Genomic DNA, 21576 nt, shown 5'->3' on the forward strand with positions numbered 1-21576 from the left:
ATAGTGCTTCCATCAGGAGAATGCCTCCTTAGGGGGGCCTTCCTTGTGGTGGAAAAGGTGCTTTGTTTGGTGCAGATCACTCCCAAACAGTTCTGGTGCATTGAGAGAATGGTTCTTCTGGCTGAGGATAGATTATTTTTCTACTTTTACCTTCTTCTGTGTTATAAATAATCACACCTATTTTTATAAATTTTACTATAAAACATCAGTATCCAAAAAGAACCAAAGCTCTTTGCTTGTCAGGTCTAGGCAAGAGAATGAGATGATGATAGAAGCCCTCAAACCAAAGTGCATTGTGGATTACTCCAGCTGTATTTGGGATGATCTAAGGAAACTATTGATACATACTTTGGCTAGGTGTAAGAATATTTTAATTTTAAATCACCAAGAATGAAGAGGAAGGTACCTAAAATATCAAATGATGGATTTTTTCTTCTTCATTTCGTGATGTTTCATTATCTGTCCAAGGAAAGCACTAAACAAGGTTGTGTCTTGAAACGGTATGATCTGTGAATAGTTTTATTTGTAGGAGGAGGTCATGGAAAGGTTTCTCTCTGCTTTCTTTGTGACAAGCAATCAGAGGAGTTCACAGATCTTCTGGTTTCTAACCATTTTAAAGACTTGAAAAATGTATCAAATTATGTATTGCTTTTACTTTTGATTAAATAAACTGCTTTAACAGATTGTACAGTCACGTAGTCTAGGTAAAAATAGTTGCTTCAGTTGAGACATACTGAGACTAAATCCTACAGAATTGATATAGCTATGTTATTATTTTGCTAACTAGTTTATCCCTTCTATATACTACATATATCATCTTCACCTCTCCTTTAATTTCTGGCGTGGGTTGGTATAGCCCTTGTTTATCATGTACTGTAAAGAGTTAGCAGGCACCCAAAGAACTGAACATAAATCATAATGATTTTTTAAAGTAATAAATTTGATGAGATTATAGGAAGTATTTCAGGGAAATAGTCATCAGTTGGCCTTCATTTCTTCAGCAAACCAGGAGGCATTCAAATAGCATTAAATTGTGAGCCAGAAAGAGTGACTGAGAGTTCTGTATATGATGGTCTCCTAACATTCCTCAATCTAATGTTCATCTGTAAAATGGAGATAATAGTTATCTAGAAATGTTATAAAGTTCATGTGTGAAATAGATTCCCTGCTCAAATTTCTAGACCCTACTATTCAATGTTAATTGGTAGACATCATTATTTTGTTAAATTATTATGTGCTTAACCTTGTATAATAAATAACATTTTGTGTAAAAAATAAACCCTGTATTAAATTTTGATAATGTAGTTGATACAGTGTTATTTTGAGTGTCTCTTCTATGAAAACTTAAGACTCTACATAAGACAACCTTGAATCAGTATTTTACCTGCTGTGTCTGAATCTGTCTTTCTCCTGCCTGTCCTGGTCACAGACAGCCCAATTTCACTCCTGCAGTTACTCGCCTGTCTTTTTTACACTAGATTTTTTAAAAAATTTCCTAGAGCATTATAGAAATGAAATCATGCATATTTATTCATCATGCCTGCCTTCTTTCTCTCAACATAAGATTCATCTGTATTTTTGCTTGTAACATTTGTTTAAATGATGACTCATACATTGAAGTTGTTTTAACTTTTATCTGTTAATAGCAACATGAGTATAAAATGATCAGTCATCAATTATTAACTATATTGTTGAAGACTGCTATGACCAGTAATAATTTTTGTTTGCCTTTGAGTAAGTACCTACAAGTATCAGGCTTAGATTAAGTGACAGGTGTATGTTGAAATCTTTAAGAAGCTCCTAAACTGCTTTTTAAACATACTAATTTTATATTCTAACCATAATTGCAAGAGAATTTCACTTCCTGGGCACCCTTTCCCAAACTTCCCAAGTCTTTTACATTTTAGCCACATGTGTAATGACTTCAATTTGTGATATTTTATTGCATTCTTCTTTGTAGTTGGTAATTTTGGGCATGTTTTGTTGTGTATTTTCTTTGGGGGCTATTCAAATATTTTACAAAATTTTAATCAAATTGTTAGAGTTTTGGGAGTTCTATATACATTAAAGATATAATTTCTTTGTTAGGTATTATGCTTTCTAGATTCTGGTTTGTTTATTTATTAATTTTTGCTTACTTTTTCAATTCCTATAAAGTACCTTTCAGAAGATATACATTTTTCACTTGATTCAATCAGAATTACCGATTTTTATCCTTTATGGGTTTTACTGTTGCTAGCATTTTGCCAAACTAAACATCAAATGTAATTTCTTATATTCAGGAAGATTTGTAGCTTTGCTTTTTAAACTTAAGTTTGTAACCCATTATTATACTAAACTTTTTACTTTAGAATAATTTTAGACTTGAAAAGTTGCTAAGGTAGTACAAAGAGTTCCTGCATACCCCTCACCTACTTTCTCCTATTATTAACACCTTACATAACCCTGATGAATTTATCAAAACTAAGCACTGGAATTGTACATTTCAATTAACTGCAGTCTTTATTTGGATTTCACCAATGTTTCTTCTAAAGCTCGTCTTTCCGTTTTGGATTCCACTTTGCCTTTACATGAACTGGCTGTGTGGGAGCGTAGCCTGTTTGGATGCTCACCTTCCTGGACCTAGATAGAAGTGGGAGGACCTTGGTCTTCCTGTAGAGCAGGGAATTTGGACTGCTCTTCAGTATCGAGAGGGAGGGGGAGTGGACTAGGGGGAGGAGAAGTGGAGTGGGGATAGGGGGAGGGGAGCGGGGGGAGGGGGCAATATGTGGGAGGAGGGGGAGGGAAATGGGAAACGGGGAGCAGTTGGAAATTTTAAGTAAAAAAGAATAAAAATAAATAAATAAATAAATTTATTGGTCATTTGTAGTTCATTTGAAAGGTGTCTGTTTAGTTCATTTGCCCAGTTGTTGGTTGGATTAGATTATTTGCTTAAGGGGTTTAATGTATTGATTTTATATTGTTGATATTAGGCCATCTTTCCTGTAGGCTGTCCCTTCTCTTGGTTATTTATATATATTTTTTAGTGTTTTTAGAAACCATTTAAGTTGTCAAAATCCTATTTGTCATACAATTGTTCATATTTAGAGTCATTTCCTATGCCCATCATGTTGCATTTTTTTGGTTGCACCCTTACAGTTTTGAGCATCAACGTAACTGGCTTCATAGAAGGAACTGTTTTATGGAATAGTTTGAGGAGTGTAGACTTTTGTTCCTTTTACGGGTGTAGTAGAGTGTAGAGTAAATTTGTCTATTCCTGGGGTTTTATTTGCTTATTCATAAACAAATTTAATCTGAAGTTTACAAGAAGTTATTTTACATTGTCAAATCTATTGGCATAGAGTTTTTCTAATATATCTACATTACATATAGATTCTTAGTTATATCACCTTTCAGTTGTGAAATTGCTTATTTATAGCTTTACTTTCTGATCTGCTTGTTTTAGAGGTTAGGGATTTTACTGACCTTTTAAAAGAATGAATTGCACTTTCAGTTTCTTTTCTTCTCTTCTGCTCTATATTTCTTATCCCTTAAACTCTATGATCCACTTTCTTTAAGGTAAATCTTAATTTGACTTGCTTTATTTCTTATTTCTTAGAGTAGAGTTATAGATATTTAGTGCCACAAATTTTCCTGTCAATATTGTTTCAGTGGCATTTATTTTGATGTGACATGTTTTCTTTTTTATTCATTTTAAAATTCCTCTAATTCCACTTTTCATTTTTCTTTAGCCTTTGGTAATTTAGAAATATATTTTTAGCTTGAGTAGTTTATGGTTTCTCAACAACCTTTTTGTACTGTATTTTAATTTCCATAATTGTTAATAGATACCATGCTCTATTTTGTTTTAGCCCTTTTTAAATTTAAGGCTTCCTTTATGGTGACAGTAGTGTAAATATATTAACCTGTTGTTTTGCATCCTGTATTCATGTCTTGAAGCTCAGTATTTAGGTGCATAATGATTTAGGATTATTTGATCCTCTTGATAGATTGACAATCTTGTCATGAAATTCTCTTTATCTCTGGTAGCAGTTCTTTCTGTAGTGGCCTTTCTCTGATGTTATAGTGATTCAAAGTTTCTCTGATTGGTATTAGTATGTTACATCTTCTTTTTATACTTTTGCTTTTAATCTTTGTGGGTTTATACTTAATATACATTTTAAACCAGTATGTTATGCCATTTATTGCTAGGAGTCTTTTAATCTATGCACTTTAACTTGAATATTTTGATCACTCACATTTATTATAGTCATTTATTTGAGTATTCCATTTTTGTCCCGTCTTACCTTGTTTTTTTTACCCACTTTGCTTTTTTCTTCATTTTATTTTTGCTTATATTTATTTTGATTTTCTTCATAATCACTAGCTCTTTTAAACATCCTGTGTCCCTGGGCTAGCTACTATTTATCTAAAGGCATATATGACATTTTATGTCACATTGTCACTGCCTTAATGTCTGAGTAATGTTTTAAAATATTTTTGACTAGGATATTTTAGGAATTATATTTTTAATCTCTCCCTGCTATTTTTTATTGGTTATGATATTTAGATGTGAAAGATTATTTATAAATACTGAAATTGGTATATAACGATCATTTGATTTAGGAATTTCCTTCCATCTACTGCTTTGTGCCTGGAGGGTTTGTTTAAGTAGCATTACCACAGAGAATTTTTCTTAAAGTGCCTCTAGTTTCTAGAAGATTAGAAATCATGGTATCCTTGATCATTACATATTCTAAAGCTAGTTCTTAAGCTTTCAAAACATCAAATGTGCTGTGTCCCTATCGTGCAGGTGCTATCTTTTCCCAGTGGATCCAGACAGTTGAATGCAGAGTGGTTAGGGCTGATTAGTAAGCTGGTGAGTGATGACGAGGGAGCCTATAGCCGAGTCTCCATGAATATTAGGGAAGCATGCCAACTGAAGCTGGCTTAATTCTGCAAACAGGAGCCTTTTGCAGAAGGATTCATGGTAATTAACCAATTCAAAGTGCAATATTTTCCTTTCATTAATTTGGCAGAAAACAACTAAATATCTACAGCAAAACTGGTTTTGACATTTTCATTTTCTGCTTTGAAAATAATGGATATTTTGAATTGTACTATGAAAGAAATTTTTTTAAAAATCACCTTCCTGGACGTAGATAGAAGACCTTCGTCTTCCCGCAGGGCAGAGAATTTGGACTGCTCTTCAGTATCGAAAGGGAGGGGGAATGGTGTGGGGGGTGGAGAAGAGGAGTGGGGATAGGGGGAGGGGAGGATAGGGGGAGGGGAGTGGGGGGAGGGGGCAATATTTGGGAGGCGGGGAGGGAAATGGGAAACGGGGAGCAGGTGGAAATATTAATAAAAAAAATTTCCATTATAACATCTTTAAAATGTATATCACTGAATTAGCAGGGTTTATTTTTTTTTAATTTAATAGGATTAATTGACAACAGGAGTGACCAGAATTGATACACATTTTGAGGCGATAAGCTTGTAGGCGACTCTTGGAGAGTTTATTGGCTCTGATCTATTTTGCTGTTTTCTTCCATGCGTGTGTATGTAGTAGGATGGCAGGTAGTATTTTCAAGCTCACCTCTGTTCTATATGCTATATACCATTTCCTGCTCTGCTCCTATTTATTTTGGGCTAAATTATATTTGTTTATATTAATCATTTTATTTCAGTTGTTAATTTTTTAGCTTAAAATGTACTTGCTGCTAACCGTTTTATAGGAAGTATCTTGAATATTGTTAGGAGGGTCCATTGTTGATATTTTTTTCTACAGTTATTGTAGAAGTCTTTGTTTCATGATATGTTAGTCTTCATATAAATCTCAGTCTATCTCAAAATCCAAGTGCAGAAGGCTCTTGTGCTAACTTCTGAAATCCCATGGAAACACGTGATTCCCGGAGTGCTGGAAATGCGCTGTCAGTCCCCATCACTAGGAGCTTAGGCTTCCTTCTTCTTCATTCTTTGTACATTTAATGCTTAGCACTCTCAGATACACCAGGCCATCACACCACCACTACTCAGCTAGAGTGACCAGCAGAGATAGAGGAACCAACATGGATAGAGAGACCAGCATGGATGGAGAGGTCAGAGTTTAGTTCCGGCTCCAACAGTCCCTGAAAAGAGAATATGGAGCATCCTGCATAGTGTTGTAACTGGTTGTAAAAACATACCGTAGTCCGAGGGCAGTGTCACAAATGACAAGCGTGGCTGCTGCCCTCCCAGTTAAGGGCAGTGTAAGTAGTTGGGAATGTTGGTAGAGTGTTTACCTAGAATACAGGAAGCTCTGAGTTTGTTATCTAGCACTAGAAGCAACAACAACAACAAAAGTATGGCGGCACAGCCCTGTAATTTTAGCACTCAGTGGGTTTAAGCAGGAGATTCAGAAAAGTTGCCCGGTTCTTCTCAGGCAAATTTGTCATTTCATGGTAATTGTCTTTTGTGAACTGCAGTGGCTTATCAGTTTACTTCTATATGTACCTAGGAGACTAAACTTAGGCAAAGGCATCTGCCAATGAGAAAATGCCAGCAGTGGAGCTAGAATGAAGACATAGTACTTCTGATTAATCTATGTTGAACATAAGCAAGGGGGCGGATTTATAAGCGGTTCATGGTTAAAGGGATGCAATCCCTGCAGCATTCAAGGCTTACATCACATCATTTTTCTTTTATGTGGTTGAAAACACATTGTTGTCTTAACGTTCCTTTGTAAATAAAAATATTGGTCAATTAAAACACTGAATATTTTTCTTACTAAGAAGCTGTGGTGAGCTGGACTCTAGCGGCTCATGCCTTTAAACCCAGCATTCAGGATTATAATGAAGTAAAAAAAATTGAAATAATATATATACTTATCTTGCTTATTTTTAAAGAATTTTTTTTTAAGTGGCAGGTGGATCTGTGTGAGTTCGATGCCAGCCTGGTCTACAGAACGAATACCAGCCAAGACTGTTCCATGGAGAAACCCTGTCTCAAAAAAAAAAATATATATATATATATATATATATATATAAATAAAAATAAAAAAAAATTCTAGAAGAGTCTAATTCAGCTAGGTTGGGGACTTTGTGGGTTCTCAGAGTGATTTTATCTCTTCTCTGCATGTGGCTGTGGTTGGAAGCTGTCACCTAGACAGGAACTTGTGGCTTTATATACTGCTTCAACAGATTGGGGACTCTGAGCTAAGTTCAGTGAAAGCATCTGGAGATGTCTGGTACCCAGAGTACTGCTTGCCCAATATTTTCTAAGTTGGCTCACATGAGTACTTTGGAAGTGAATGAAGTTTCTGTGAATACAAATAGTGTGTGTGTGTTTGTGTGTGTGTGTGTGTGTGTGTGTGTGTAAAGTATTAGGGGTAGATTGTTTCCTTGGAGAGTACCTATAGAAAAGAATGACTATCTCTCCTGATGGGAAATACCTGGTGTCTCATATTCTAGAATCAGCCAGGTATAGTCAAAGAGTGAAGTTCCTAGCAACTCTGGGAATACTTACTGATTGTATCTATCCATACATACTACAAACACATAATTAGGTTTTTTGGCTCTGATACTGTATTATTAACATTAGATGTGTAATACTCAATTTTCAGTTATTCTTCACATTTTAAAGATATTTCAAAAGGTATTATGGACTCTTAAAATAGCTATGGTCTCTAGGCTCTTGGTCTTGAGTATGTCTAAGCTTTGGTTTGCATAAGTATATCTAATATCTGTCAGTTGAGAAATCAGTGCTCAGCAAATGTGTTTTTATTTGGGATATTATCAATTTTATCAAAATGTTTTTTAAAATATAAAGGTGCTTGTCTTTATACTGATTTTTCATTTAAATCCCTCATGATTCCCTGGAAAGAGATGTTTCTATGAATTTTAAATATAAATATAATGATATTTATACTTAACAAGAGGACAAATTGATGCTATAGTTGGCAAGAGAAGAGAATTATGACAAGTTAAAGTGTTCTGAATGGTCTATTTTCATTTGACGTGAAGGGAAATAGGAAGGTAGAGTTAAGGAAGGAAGGACATGAAAGCAGATCAGTAGGTAGCAGGCTGTGATGCTATTTTACTTAAGTCCGTATAGGTTATGAAAAGTTCAGTCAGCACTGATGTACCAAAGGTTCTATTGAAGACAGGTTTTTTTTTTTTCATGTTAGAAACTATGTGATTTACAAGAAATAGTTTCATCTCATCATGATTACAATACTTGAAGTTTTAAGATTTTTTTGTTTTTTAACATTGGATCTCAACATAGAGCAAGGGTAGCCCTGGAACCCGAAATGTGCTCTCCTCTGATTTTGAATGTTGGGATAAGGCTTGCAATGCCATGCCCAGCTAACTTTATTCAAGTTTTAAAAAGCATTTTGTGTGTATTTAACCCAAATTCAGAATATCCAACTGGGTACTGGGAGAGAAGAGAACTATGAATTGAAATGAGGAGGGAGCAGAACAGTTTAAAGCAATGTTGAGAATAATTCCTGTTGCTGGTATTGGAATCCCCTTGCCACAGAAAATTGCAAATTCTTCTAATTTTGAGGTAGGTTCTTCAAGAGTTGGACAGGAAACTGTGCGGAAGACATTTGTAAGAAAAGCCTCACATTTATTGGCAGTGATGGCACCCGCCTTTAATCCCAGCACTCTGGAGGTAAAGGCAGGCCTGCTCTGCAAGAGCAGGGAGAAAAAGAAAAGAAAAGCTCACATTTACTCTGGCTTTCTTTTTAACGTCATTGTCCTGACTATGTGAGAAGGACTGAGAATGTTAGCAGAAACTAGTGTCTGTTAGCGGGACGGCAGAAAACAGATGTTAGAACTCTTGAAGAGGGCTGAGGTCTGGAGCAAAAGTGTGAAAGAAAAAAGCTGCCCAGAACCAGGTTCTGAATGCTCTGGCTAAGTGATTGTCTGCACATGTGCCATTGAGACTGGTGATCTTACCGAGAATCTGCATGGGCTCTGTGAATGTCTACAGCTGTGTTAACAGTTCCTGCTGGACTCTGGCACTCTGTACCCAGCACCATTTGTAACGCTCTAGCCATCCAGTTGAAATAAGCAAGGACCCCTGCCTTATTCTGTTTTTGCTACTCTAAGAAAATCCCCAAGGCTGAAATTAATAAGGAACTGAATTTTATTTTCATAAGTTGTGTATTCTGAAAAGTCTGAGATTTAGGCAACATCTGATTCAATTGTCTGGTTAAGTCTGTTCTCACCCACTACATGGTGCTTTGAATTTTCCTCTTTCTGGAGGAGAAGGGTTCTGTGTCTCCACATGGCAGAAGATGGAAGGGACCGTCCTCATTTATGGAGCCATTGCAATGCAGTCCATAGTCAGAATCATGAGAGTCCTCATCAGTTGATTGCCTATCTATCCCATCATTCTGTCTTTTACATTTTCATCTCTTGAAATTTATAGGCCATCCATTCAAACCAAAGCAGCATCCTGGCGTACAGCTCACGTTCTCTTTACCCTAAGAAAATTTAAACAAATCTCAACAAAATTTGGAGTAGAAATAGGTTTTAACCTGCCAAACTGGAAGAATTTGATAAATACACTGGGCCTTTCTCAAACCCATCCCAGCAACATCAACTTGTTCAGCTGATGATTTTGTTGGTTGAGGTCAAATATTGTCACTCTCTGAAGGAACATAAGTATACAATCTAAGTTACCTACATTTTATTGTTACAATGCTCAATATATAATTAAAAACATTATTCTAGAGATGTCAAAGGAAAGTGTAGCCTCTGGTAAGGAGAGAAAGTAAATAGAAGTGAACCTTGAGATGGCCTAGATGTTGATCTTAGTGGCCAAAAGTTCATGTGCAAACACCCTTGCAAAGACTTAAATACAAAAACAAGCACTCAGTAGGGTAATTGTGATATTAATAAATAAAAAGGTAAAAAATCATAGGCATAAAAATGAAATAATTAAAATAAGTAAGAATTCTCTAATTGGAATGAACAATAATCAAATGTATTTGTTTTAACATCTCCAATAAGATATTAAGGAAAACTAATTTCATACATATCCTTCTGGGGAACCTAGGGGTAAGAGGTTGCAGGAAATGGGCAGTGCCCGATGGAGGGAGCTAAACAGACACATCTGAGGTTTCGCAGATGCATAATAACTGAAGTCATAGCAAGAGAGGAGCATGAGGGGAATATAAAATACTTAGGTTGAAAATGTGCCGTTTTAAATAAGAAAATGTCAAGCTTAGCAAGCCCCAAGTATAAATTGACTATATATAATGTTTCATATTAAACTGCCAAAATAGCTAATAACTCTTACAATGATAATGAAGAAAAAAAAATGATACAGGGTCTTACTATATAGCCTTTCTTGACCTGAAACTCTCTGTGTAGACCTTTCTTTCTTGACCTCAAACTCATATAAAGTACTGGTATTAAAGATAAGTGCCACCTTGCCCAGCTTGAAGAAAATAATAAGGAACTCTTAAGTGGTAATACTACCATTCCCGAAGAAGCTACCAACTTTCTCTAATTTATGTACTTAAAAATACTGAGTCATTAAGTCTGCATGTATGTGTTAATTTAAGAATAATGTATTTCAGATTATAAGAAGCATGCAGGCCCATTAGATAAACTATACAGAACCATGTAGATAGAAAATGAAAAGTTGCTTTGGATCTCATGGCTCTTGACTGTTTGATCTCATCATGTTTTTATTTTGTTTATTTTGACAGGCAATAGAGTATCATATTTAAAAGTAGTTTTCTTATGGGAGCATACTACTAATTTATATAACCATATTATTAATTATAATTTATTATTATTGTTGAGGCAAGGTCTTTGTGTGTAGCCCAGGTGATTTAAAATTTTTGGTGATTCTCTTGCCTCTTATCACGCAGACGTTGGGATAACAGGCATGGACCACTGTTTGTGACTCAGGCTATTACATAATAAGCCTTAAAATTTGATCATTACATGTAATTTTTATGTTAAGTTGATCTTAAAATCTCTTTAATGGTAAAAGTTCACAGTAAACTCAGCCTAAATATAATACATAAATGTGTGTATGTATGTGTAGCTATGCCAGTTATAGATGAGAAATGAATTGCAGAGATTAAAAATTGCTTCTACCTTCTGTTTCTACTTCATGAAACCTGAATTAGAATTTCTATCTCAATTGATAAGACATTCAGTTATGTATTAGAATTTCTGAATTGTTGATGTTTATTACTCTTTCCACTATTTGAAGCGATTGCTATGCTAAAAATTTTCAGGGATACACCTATGTGTATTAATTTTTTCTCATTTAAATGATATTTTAAAAAATGAAATTGAAGTGATTTTGTACCTAAAGTTCACCAAAAGACAGCCTCCTGTTTCTTTTTTATTCAGAGATTTTTATCAGAGGAATGTAGACTGGAATCTGCAATGGTTCTCAAAATCCCAAAGTGGTAAGTGAGACCAATTAAGTCTTTTCTTACCAATATTTAGTTGTAATTTTTCTCTATAGTTCTTTACTGAAATATTTAAAAATATTTAAAAATTGATGACAAGCGACATCAATTCCAGTGCTTACACATCTGGTAATAGTAGAGTCTGGCTATTAGCAGTTCTGTATCTGTGTTCCTAATGAGTTTGATTCATTTAGTACCTGGAGTTAAGGTCAACAATGAAAGGAGTGGGTGGGCAGATGTTTTTCCAGATAAACAAACCACATCCCAAAGTTGATGTGTTGCCCTAATCGATCTTGTTAGACTGAAAATAAAGATGGCATTTCCTGGTTTTCCCCCACCAATTCAAGAATTAGAATCCACATTTTGCTTGTAATCTGTGATCCAAGTGATATTTTTATGAAATATTAAAATGTTTAAAAGAGTGGGTAAAAATTTGAGACTAATATAGTTATGAAACAATGAAGATAGGACTTTGAAAGTTAAGAATGTGACATTGTAATGAAATAAGAGAGTTGGAGTAGCACATTTATTTCATTACATTATTGATTTTATTGATATTGACAAAATCATTGATAGGAATCAAAAACATTTACAAAAAATAAAATATCCAGGGTTGTGGATCTAGGTGTTCTGGGTTAGCACACAACACTTCCATACATACCCATATGAACAAACACATGAAAATCAAAGATGTTATAAAGCTTAAAATCAGTATTCAAGCTGACACTTTAGGTTTATAGTAAATTTTTCTGTATGTGAAGTATTTGTTATAAGTATTACAAAATTTTTTATGCTTTCTGATGTAAGAGTCTTGCTAAGTAGCCCCAGGTGAATTTCTGGTGATGTTCATATTGATGACCTAACTGCCTTCAAAACTGTTGGTTTTCTTATTTTGTTCTGGGTTTAAGTATTCACCCTCTGTCTTCTTAATAGGCTCTGTGAAGCATCAAATATCGCATTCATATTTAACCAATGTTTCACATTGTTCTGGCCTTCTCTTTCAAGGGCTAAATGCTGTTATTTGGTGTAGTTCAAGGCAAATGTGTATGGCAGCATGCGACTTCTTGTGTTTCTGATCACATGGATTTGCTCTCTCTGACAGTTTGTCTCCTTGCAATCAGGTTCACAGTGGCAAGCTTCCTCATATCCTATAAAGGTGAACTTTCAGTTATGAAGCGTGCAGTTAACAAGACCCTCCACTTAGTACTCAAGACATTTTATTACAGTAACCTAGCTTATTTAATGTTTCATTTACAAATTCACTTATACTCGTACTGATGAAGCATACGAAATAAATGTGTTTCACATTTAGTTTTAATTTTTAATACGAAATAAAAATGTTCAGGTACTATATTGCTGGCTGCTTATCCATTTAAAACCAATTTAGAAACAAACGTTCTGTTTTGTAAGATGTAACATTCAAGCCCATGGGCTGGTTGAACGCAGCACATAGGAAGGAATAGCTGAAGGCAGCAGGGCAGGGCGTTAGGAACTTCCATATTGCTTGAAGTACTGAATTGTTACATTTTTTTTTCAATCCAAAATCAGCCCATTAAATATGGAATTCTTTATTGACCCATTTTCCTCACTTTGAAAAGAAAGTGTACCTCTTTTTGGTTTGACACTGATTTTTAAATTACTTAAAAGAGCTTCCAGTTTTCTGTGATTATATTCTATTTTTACTTAAACTATTCAAGCCACGCCTTGACTACAAACTTCAAGTAATTATAAATCAATACGACCTAATAGTCATTGATACTTCTTTAACTCTTAATTTGTAAGCCAAAAGGCTCTGTCTCCAGTTCTTACGATCACTCTAGGAGGTAGGAATTACTAGTTCTCCACTTGGTAGTTGAGAAAACTCAGGCTGGGATTGTTAAATATCTTCCTCATTCTCATATATACTAGTAATGATAAAACAGGGTATAATTCCAAACAATGGATGGAGAATTCAGCATTCCTAACCTTTATGCTACTTATATGAATACAGACAATTGATAACACAGAGATTTCTTAATTAGATAAAGGCTGACATATATACATCTGTATCTGCTTTTATTAGATAGAAATAAGAACTATAAGTATTCAGATATTAATATATAGCTCCTATAGCAGAGATGGCTCATTTAAAAAATATTTGCTGTTTTAAATGCTATTAAGCAAATTGTACACCTTCTAGAACTGATTTTTATATTTCTGTAAATATTTTGGTCTTACCTTTTAGAAATAGCCCTAGAGAGAGACACCTTATAGTGCCTAAATAAAGACCCACACTGCTAAACTTCAAGCCACGTCTCCCCATTCACAACCCATTGCTGCTAAGGCATTCTTCCACAGAAATAAATATACTGTCATAAAAAAAAAAAAAAAGAAAAAAAAAGAAATAGCCCTAGAATTTTCCCAGATTTAACATTTTATTGATAATAAACCTTTTTTATTTAAAATTCACTCGAGTTAACTGCTAAACACATTGAGTTATCGGGTCATTTATTTGTGCTTTCTTTACTCCTGTTTGTGGAAGGGTTCTGCCTTTCACAGCTTACATTATGTTATATTTTCATTTTTATTCAATTTAAAAGAATTTTCAATTTCCCTTTTATTTCTTCTTTGGCTACATGTTAATTAATTAGGGGTATATATATTTATTTTTCAAATAACTGATTTCTTTTTTTAAAATTTTTGTTGGTATTAGGAGTAGAGTAAAATTCAGGGTCTCACTCGTGCTTGATTGGCACACTGCTGCTAATTATAACACCAGCTATGCTACTGACTTTCAACTTCATTTTGATATGATAGTGTTTTTGACATTGTTGTCTGTTTTTGAGAAGGGTGTATATTTGGGTACTGTTGGTTATGGTGTCTGATCAATGCTGCTAGGTTAGGATGGTTAATATTCAGTCCATCTGTCTTTGCTGATTTTTTATTAATTAATTTTGAAGGAAAGTATTAAAGTCTCCATTTATGATAGAATATATTACTATTTTCACATCTCATTCTTTGCTTTATTTAGTAGTTCTGAAAATAGGTACACAACATTTATGATCTCTGTGTTTTCTTAATAAATTAACTCCTTTGTCATTATAGTTGAGCCAATAGTTATTGCTTTGAGAACTACATTCTTATTTAAATGCAGTAATTTCTGTAATCTATTTTATGTTTTTTTTTCTTTTTTGCTTATTGTTTTATCTTGTTTTTGGTTAGTATAGACTTGGACTCTGCCTCTTTGGCCTGCCACAGGATTCTTTCACATCATGCTACTGCATGTATAATCTAAGACTATCCTGTGGTTGTCAACAGCACTGGGCAGTAGGGAACATTTATGTTTGTGTACGTTTTGGGAATTTTGAAGAACACTGCTTTCACAAATTATCCTACTGGCTTATTCCTTTTATAGGCATAATGGTAACTTCTGTTTTGTTTCCCCTGAATGAAACTCAGATTAAAATGACTTTAAATGGCAGAATATGCCAGACAGCACAATGTAACAAATACTGTTATTGAAATCTCTTAGTTTGTATTCAAATTCTGGCACTATCACCTGCCAATTTTTATACCTCCAAAGTGGATATGAATCACCCAAACAATTCTTGTCCTGTGTGTTTAAGCATTTGACTTCTACCTTGGCTGTCACAATTCAGTGCGTTAGTATTTATTTGTAAATACCTAAGTAAAATGATTGTAGGATTTAATAGTGATTTATCATGTAAAGATTCTAGAAATTACTGGCTGACTCACAAGTCTATGCTCTCGTTTTTGTTTTTTGTTTTTTTTTTTTTTTTGATTCTTCCAACTTTGACCATTCCTTTCCACTTTGAGACAGTTTGCTCACATGTTAGACAAGATCATTAATGTAGATGAGATTACTGTGAGTGAATTTGATAATACAAATATGTTCAAGAGTTGGGGGGATACAGGTAGCAAGTAAGTCACAGTAAGTCTAGTGGCAGACATTAAGGAAACTTCACCTACTGTAAGTGGTGGAGACATTCAGGAATGTCACTGCTTTTATCATCTACAGAAAGAGAATTTGAGGATTACTACCAGCGTATGACACTGTGAGAAGGAAGGTCATCTTGGGTCTCATGTGTTGCATTTAAAAGGAAGCAATTCACGTCAATGGAACTGGAGTTTGGGTAAATGTAAAGGACCTTGAACAATGGCTCTAAAAGTCTTCACAATTTACTAGTGAAAGTTAAACTTCAAAATATTATTTCAGGGGTACTGTATGTGTAGGACACAGAAGTGATGGAGGAAGGTCATTGGTTAAATAATAAAGAAACTGCTTGTCCCTCATAGGTTAGAACATAGGTGGGTGAAGTAAACAGAACAGAATGCTGGGAGGAAGAGGAAGTGAGCTTAGATGCAGGGCAGCTCCTCTCAGAGCCAGACGCGATGCCACTCTTCTCCGGGGAGACACGATGAAGCAAGCCGCCAGGTCAGACATGCTGAATCTTTCCTGGTAAGACTGGTGCTACACAGATTATTAGAGATGGGTTGATCGGGATATGAGAATTAGCCAGTAAGGGCTAGAGCTAATGGGCCAAGCAGTGTTTAAAAGAATACAGTTTGTGTGTTGTTATTTTGGGGCATAAGCTAGCCAGGCAACCAGGAGCTGGGGCAGCAGGAACACAGCCCGCAGCTCCTACAACACAGAAGAGCAAGGGGGGTCTTCTGTAGTGAAGACAAAAGAGGCAGCCAAGGGCGGCCATGCTTTTCAGGTCTAGGGAGCATTACTTGAGTCTCTCAGCAGTGTCTTAGATTAAGGGAGTTAATTTTAATTTGGAGTTAATATAAATTTTTTAAGTTTATCCTAAACAGATTAGAATCATAAATGCCTATGAAATGTTAGTGGTAGTTAAGGAGACTATCTCTTTCAGTAAGATAGCAAATCTGAATTGGACCATTCAGGTTGGCATAACTAATGGAAAGTACATTTAAAAAAAAAGTGTTTTTACCAATTTTCCACTGGCTCTCTGCAATAACACAATTTTACTCTTAAGAGTGCCCTCATTCTTGTTGCAAATTTCAAATATGAAGCAATTTTTTCTCATTAACATTGAAATTCAAAAGCAAGAAAATGTGTAAACAGATGAGTGTGCTAAGAGCATAGTTTTATAGTTTTACTTATTCCCAAGTGTGTCTTGGGAACGGAGAACTCAGCATTTCCAGTGGAGAACAACGTACATTGTATAAGACTGTAAAACAAATAATGTGTTAATTTTTCTGGCAGTTACATGGTAGGTGCTCAATAAATGCTAGTTTCTGTTTGTTTGTTTTGTTTAGATGTTGATTGTAAACAGGGTTGCATTAGCCCAGTCTTTCCTGGAACACCCTACTAGTTGAGCAGTCTAGCTGAGTATGACCTTGAACTTCAGATAGCCTACCCTCCACCCCCAAGGCCTAGGACTATACTCTTCCTCCTCTCCCCCTCTTCCTCTTCCTCTCCTCCTCCCTCCCTCCCCCTCCTCCCTGTCCTCCTCCTTTCTTCTTCTTTTGTAAGTTTAATCAAAACAAAGCATAATCTAAATACGGAGGGTAGAGTATTTAAAAGTAAATTTAAAATATTCACTTTTGAGAGATATAGACAAATTATTATCTATAATATGCTCCAAATTTTAAACTTATATTTATAAAATAAATTTATTAAATATTCTTGGAGGAGAACATAAGCCACATCATTTATAATTGCTGAGTTTTAGTAAAATTTTACAATGTGACTCTTTAGATGAATTAGGTGTGCTTTTAAAGACTTTTGCTTGATATGTGCACAATTGTGCTTTAAAAAGAATTTTTATAGCCGGGCGGTGGTGGCATATGCCTTTAATCCCAGCACTTGGGAGGCAGAGGCAGGCGGATCTCTGTGAGTCCGAGATCAGCCTGGTCTACAGAGCTAGTTCCAGGAAAGGCTCCAAAGCTACAGAGAAACCCTGTCTCGAAAAACCAAAAAAAAAAAAAAAAAAAAGAAGAATTTTTATAAAGTTTCTTAGAAATAAACTTAGTATTTTGATAAATTAAATAATAAGAAAAAGTGTTACTATAACTGAAAAAATTGATGTTTCAATAAATATATGCATTTTATAGAAGTAAAGGTTTTCATTTGTTTGTCTTTCCTTTGTTGTTTTGGTTTGTAGATTTTGCTTTCTTACTCTTAAACTAGGAAAACTTTTATTCATTAATCATGAGATTTTTATAGATTCATAAGTGTAAAACACACTAGAATCTTATTTCTAAATTACATTATTCTTTATTTACCTAGTCTTTGTTCCACTTATGTTAAATAAACAGATCTTCCAACATTTGTATGAATGATTAATACCCAGTCTGGAAGAAAAAATGAATTTATCTGTAGAATTTTCTGTGCCAATTCAGAGATTTGCGTTTAGATGACCATAAAATCCCTCGTCTACACAAATCTATGTCTATACGTTTATGAAGAGGCAGTACAATTAAAGTATGCACTGCCTCTTGATTTCTTTTGTTTTCTTTTGTTCAGGTTTTGATCCAGTGGTGTGGTTTCTGTGGTATCTATTGAAGCTGCCCGAGAGCTCCACAGGCTTCCCCAGTGGCTTTAGAGCAGCAGCTTCAGAAATGCCAGTCTCCCCCATCCTATTCTTCATTAACTTTTTACTAAAAATGTTTACTTTCCAAAAATTACTTTAGAGCACTCTCAAGAAGAAAACTGTCTAGTGAATAACTTTTTCTTATTAGTTAGAAACTTTTGCTTCTTTTATCTTTCTCCTATTAATTACTGTTTATAAACTTGGAAACAAAAATAGAATCATCTTGGGGTCATGTTGAGAACAAATTTTGCAACTCATAGCATTACTCGTAACGTGATACAGTAGATCTTTCATTGTGGAGGTCCAAATTAATCCGGGTATAAACCGTGACTCGGGACCATTGCCTGAAGTACATGTTTAGCCCTGCTCTCTGATCCTGTGTTTCTCTGAACAAAGTCAAGTCTAGTAACACAAGATGAATTTTGACCTTTAGTGGTCTTGCTGTAGTGCAGTTCTGCCCTAGTGCTGACTGTACAAGCCAAGAATATATAACACCGTGGATTTGATGTCATGATGATAGTGTTATTTACAGAACCAAACATTTTGTTAATGTGGCATGTTTGCATATATAACATTATAGTTTGCCTGTTTAAGTTAAATTTAGTTTTGTGTTTCTGAGATAAATTCTCATATAACCCAGGCTGGATTATAAAGTTGAGGATGAGCTTGTCCTCCTGGTCACCCTTCCTTCTCCTCCCATGTAGGGAGGGATATTACACATGTTCCCATTATTTTGAGCTTTCCCTGGATCTTTAATATCTACAGTGTTCAGATTATGACTGGGTTCCTATAGTTAATGTGAAAATTAGTTGTCAGGATATGCCAAAAATGTTTGAAGAATAAAATAAAAGGTGTAATTAAGCTGCATTAGTGACAGATTATCACAGGGAACGATTTGGAGGCGCTAACTTGTCACTACTGTGTATTTAAGTGGAGTCCTTTTATTTGGCATGGGCAGCAGAGAAATTGATGGAGTAAAGAAAAAGAGGAGGAAAGGCTAGTTATTCTCACAAATAAGAAAACTCTTGTTAAGTGTAACAAAATTTATTATTCCATGCTAAATAAATTTTATAGTGAAAGGAAATATGTTTTTCCATAATTAGCTATTCAGTTTTGTTTAGGAAACAGTTTTATAAATCTAGATATAAGAAAAATGACCACATGTAACCATGCCATAAACATTATATCTGACATGAGATTTTAGATATATAAATTAGATTAATGTTGGTGTGTAACAAGAGAATAGTTGACAATATCTTCATAATAAATACTACATGTACATCAAAAATTTTATAAGGTATTTGTTTCAATGTTGCTTTAAAATCTGTCAATACTTTTTATCTATATTAGGTCGGACATTACTCTCACACAGTAGAAATTTTAAATTCTTTAAAAATATAAATCTAGTGAGTGTCCCCATCATGGTCTTGACCTCTTTGCTCATATTCTCACTCCTCCCCCTCTTCAACTGGACTTTGGGGGCTCAACCCAGTGCTCTGCTGTGACTCTCTGCCTCTGTTTCCATCAGTTGATGGATGAAGGTTCTATGGTGATAATTAGATATTCATCAGTCTGACTACAGGGCAAGGCCAGGTAGGGCACCCTCTCCTTAAATGTCTTAACTGGGGTCATCCTTGTGGATTCCTGGGAATTTGTCTAGTGCCAGGTTTCTTGCTAACCCCATAATGGCTCCCTTCATCAAACTATCTCATTCCTTGCTCTCATTTCTCTCCTTCCTCCATCTCAACTATCCCATTCCCTCAAGTTCTCCTCTCCCTCCCCTTCTCCAGTCATCTTTTCCTTCTGCCCTCCCTACTCCCCAACCTCCATGCTTCCAATTTTGTCGGGTGGATCTATGTATGTTTTTCTAGGGTTCACCTTGTTAGTTAGGTTCTCTAGAATCATGAACTATAGGCTCAGTATCCTTTGCTTTTCAGCTAGTATCCACTTATGAGTGAGTACATACCACGTTCATCTTTTTGGATCTGGATTACTTCACTCGTGGTTTTTGTAGTTCCATCCATTTGCTTGTAAATTTCAAAATGCCATTTTTTTTTTACAGCTGAGTAGTACTCTAATGTGTAAATGTGCCATGTTTTCTTTAGCCATTCTCCAGCTGAACTTTCAGAAAGGAAATTTATAGTTTTCTTTGCTTAGTGATATAAATGTGTTTCCTTTATCTTTCAGGTTGGAATTGGTTTTATAATTGAGCACATTTTTCCATATAGGACATCTAATTTTAATAAAATATGCTTAATTTATAATAGAAGAAATATAAATCTAAACATAATAAAAACATAGAAGCAACTTCAAAATAAGGACATCTAGTGCGTGCTGTGGGGAACCTGTAAATTGCCACACTAAACCGATTATCCTTGCGAGCATTTCATGCAGCTTGACAGTGAAAAGTACACCTTGTAAAAGCTGTTACACAAACCATTTCATTTAAAAGGTTTCCTTTTCACACCCTGAAATTACACTTACTCGCTTCAAGAGAAAATTTAGAATCTGTTCCCTGTTTATTTTGATTGCAATTACTGATGTGTTGATTTTTGCTTTTTGGTGAACTAGAAATTAGTCTTTTGGGTTTCCTTATTTCAATAAAAACACAATGTATACTGTAGGCTACATTCAGAAATTGTGAACCCAGATTACCAAGTACCTGGGATAACACAACAAACAAAAACCTTCGGAGTACATACAATGTATAAGCATTTAGTTGGCATTATCACACACATTTAGGTAGTTTGATTTACTTGAGTTTTTGTTAAATGCCCTAAAAAGGTGCTTGATTCATTTATGTAAGAAAGACATGGAAACTTCTAGGCGAGCCTCTGATTGTGGGATTCTGTTCTCCATGTGATATGAGTGTTTCTTTCACTGTGCAATAAGCGCTTGGAGCTCCTGGCAGCATTCCCTGTTCTTTGTGACAGTCTTCTTGCTGTTTCTAAGCTATGTGCTATGCTCTCTTAAAGCTTTTTTTTTTTTTTTTTTTTTTAAACAAAACAAAATTGGGAACTGAAGTTAGTATGCCAACTCTAATACTAACTAATGGGACAATTTTGAATATTGGTCTCAGACTCTGAGTTGGGAGCCTGAGTACTTCTTAACTTTAAATGTTGCTATTGGTAAAGAGGTCAGTTATCTGATAATTGTTCTCCTAGCCCAAAGAACATTTATTGAGTGATTCATTTACCAGTGAATGTTTCTCCTGAAATACATTTACTGAAGCATGAATTCACTCACTATTCATTTTGTTTAATGTACCAACTAGTATTATGCATCAATTTTCCTAATGACAAATTATTAACTTCGTGAAATGTGTTTATATTAAATCTGTTTAAAATTTATCACAAACCACTCTGTATAGAATAGTTGCAAAAGACTGGAATTTTTAGTGGCAAGTATTAAGTTTCAATTTGCTTTTAATGTTTCTTTACATAACCATTTCACCTCAGATATTTTATATTAGAATTATTTATCAGTTCTACTCAGCTATATGCTAAATTTATCATGCGTATTTGATAACTGAATGTGGTAATTTTAATGCTTTTTAGTCACTTAAAACAGAAGTTATGACCAACTGAACTAAGTAAAAAAGGAATAAATTGAGGG

At 34.8% G+C, this 21576-nt stretch overlaps 1 protein-coding gene across 7 annotated transcripts in view; it reads left to right on the forward strand.

The window, feature by feature from the left end:
- The window catches only part of Rfx3 (regulatory factor X3), a 251670-nt gene that overhangs the window by 70482 nt on the left and 159612 nt on the right, over positions 1-21576 (forward strand). For 3 of the 7 annotated variants that reach the window (XM_057777834.1, XM_057777837.1, XM_057777831.1), the window contains one exon: positions 11340-11398. The exons of the other annotated variants lie outside the window; for them this stretch is intronic. Coding sequence is in view for 1 of the 3 variants with exons in the window: in XM_057777831.1 (XP_057633814.1) it covers positions 11340-11398 (59 nt within the window). In the remaining 2 variants the exon portion in view is untranslated. The remainder of the gene's footprint in view (positions 1-11339; positions 11399-21576) is intronic. 7 annotated transcript variants of the gene reach the window in all.

Source organism: Chionomys nivalis, chromosome 8, assembly GCF_950005125.1.
Source record: "Chionomys nivalis chromosome 8, mChiNiv1.1, whole genome shotgun sequence".
NCBI classification, from domain to species: domain Eukaryota; kingdom Metazoa; phylum Chordata; class Mammalia; order Rodentia; family Cricetidae; genus Chionomys; species Chionomys nivalis.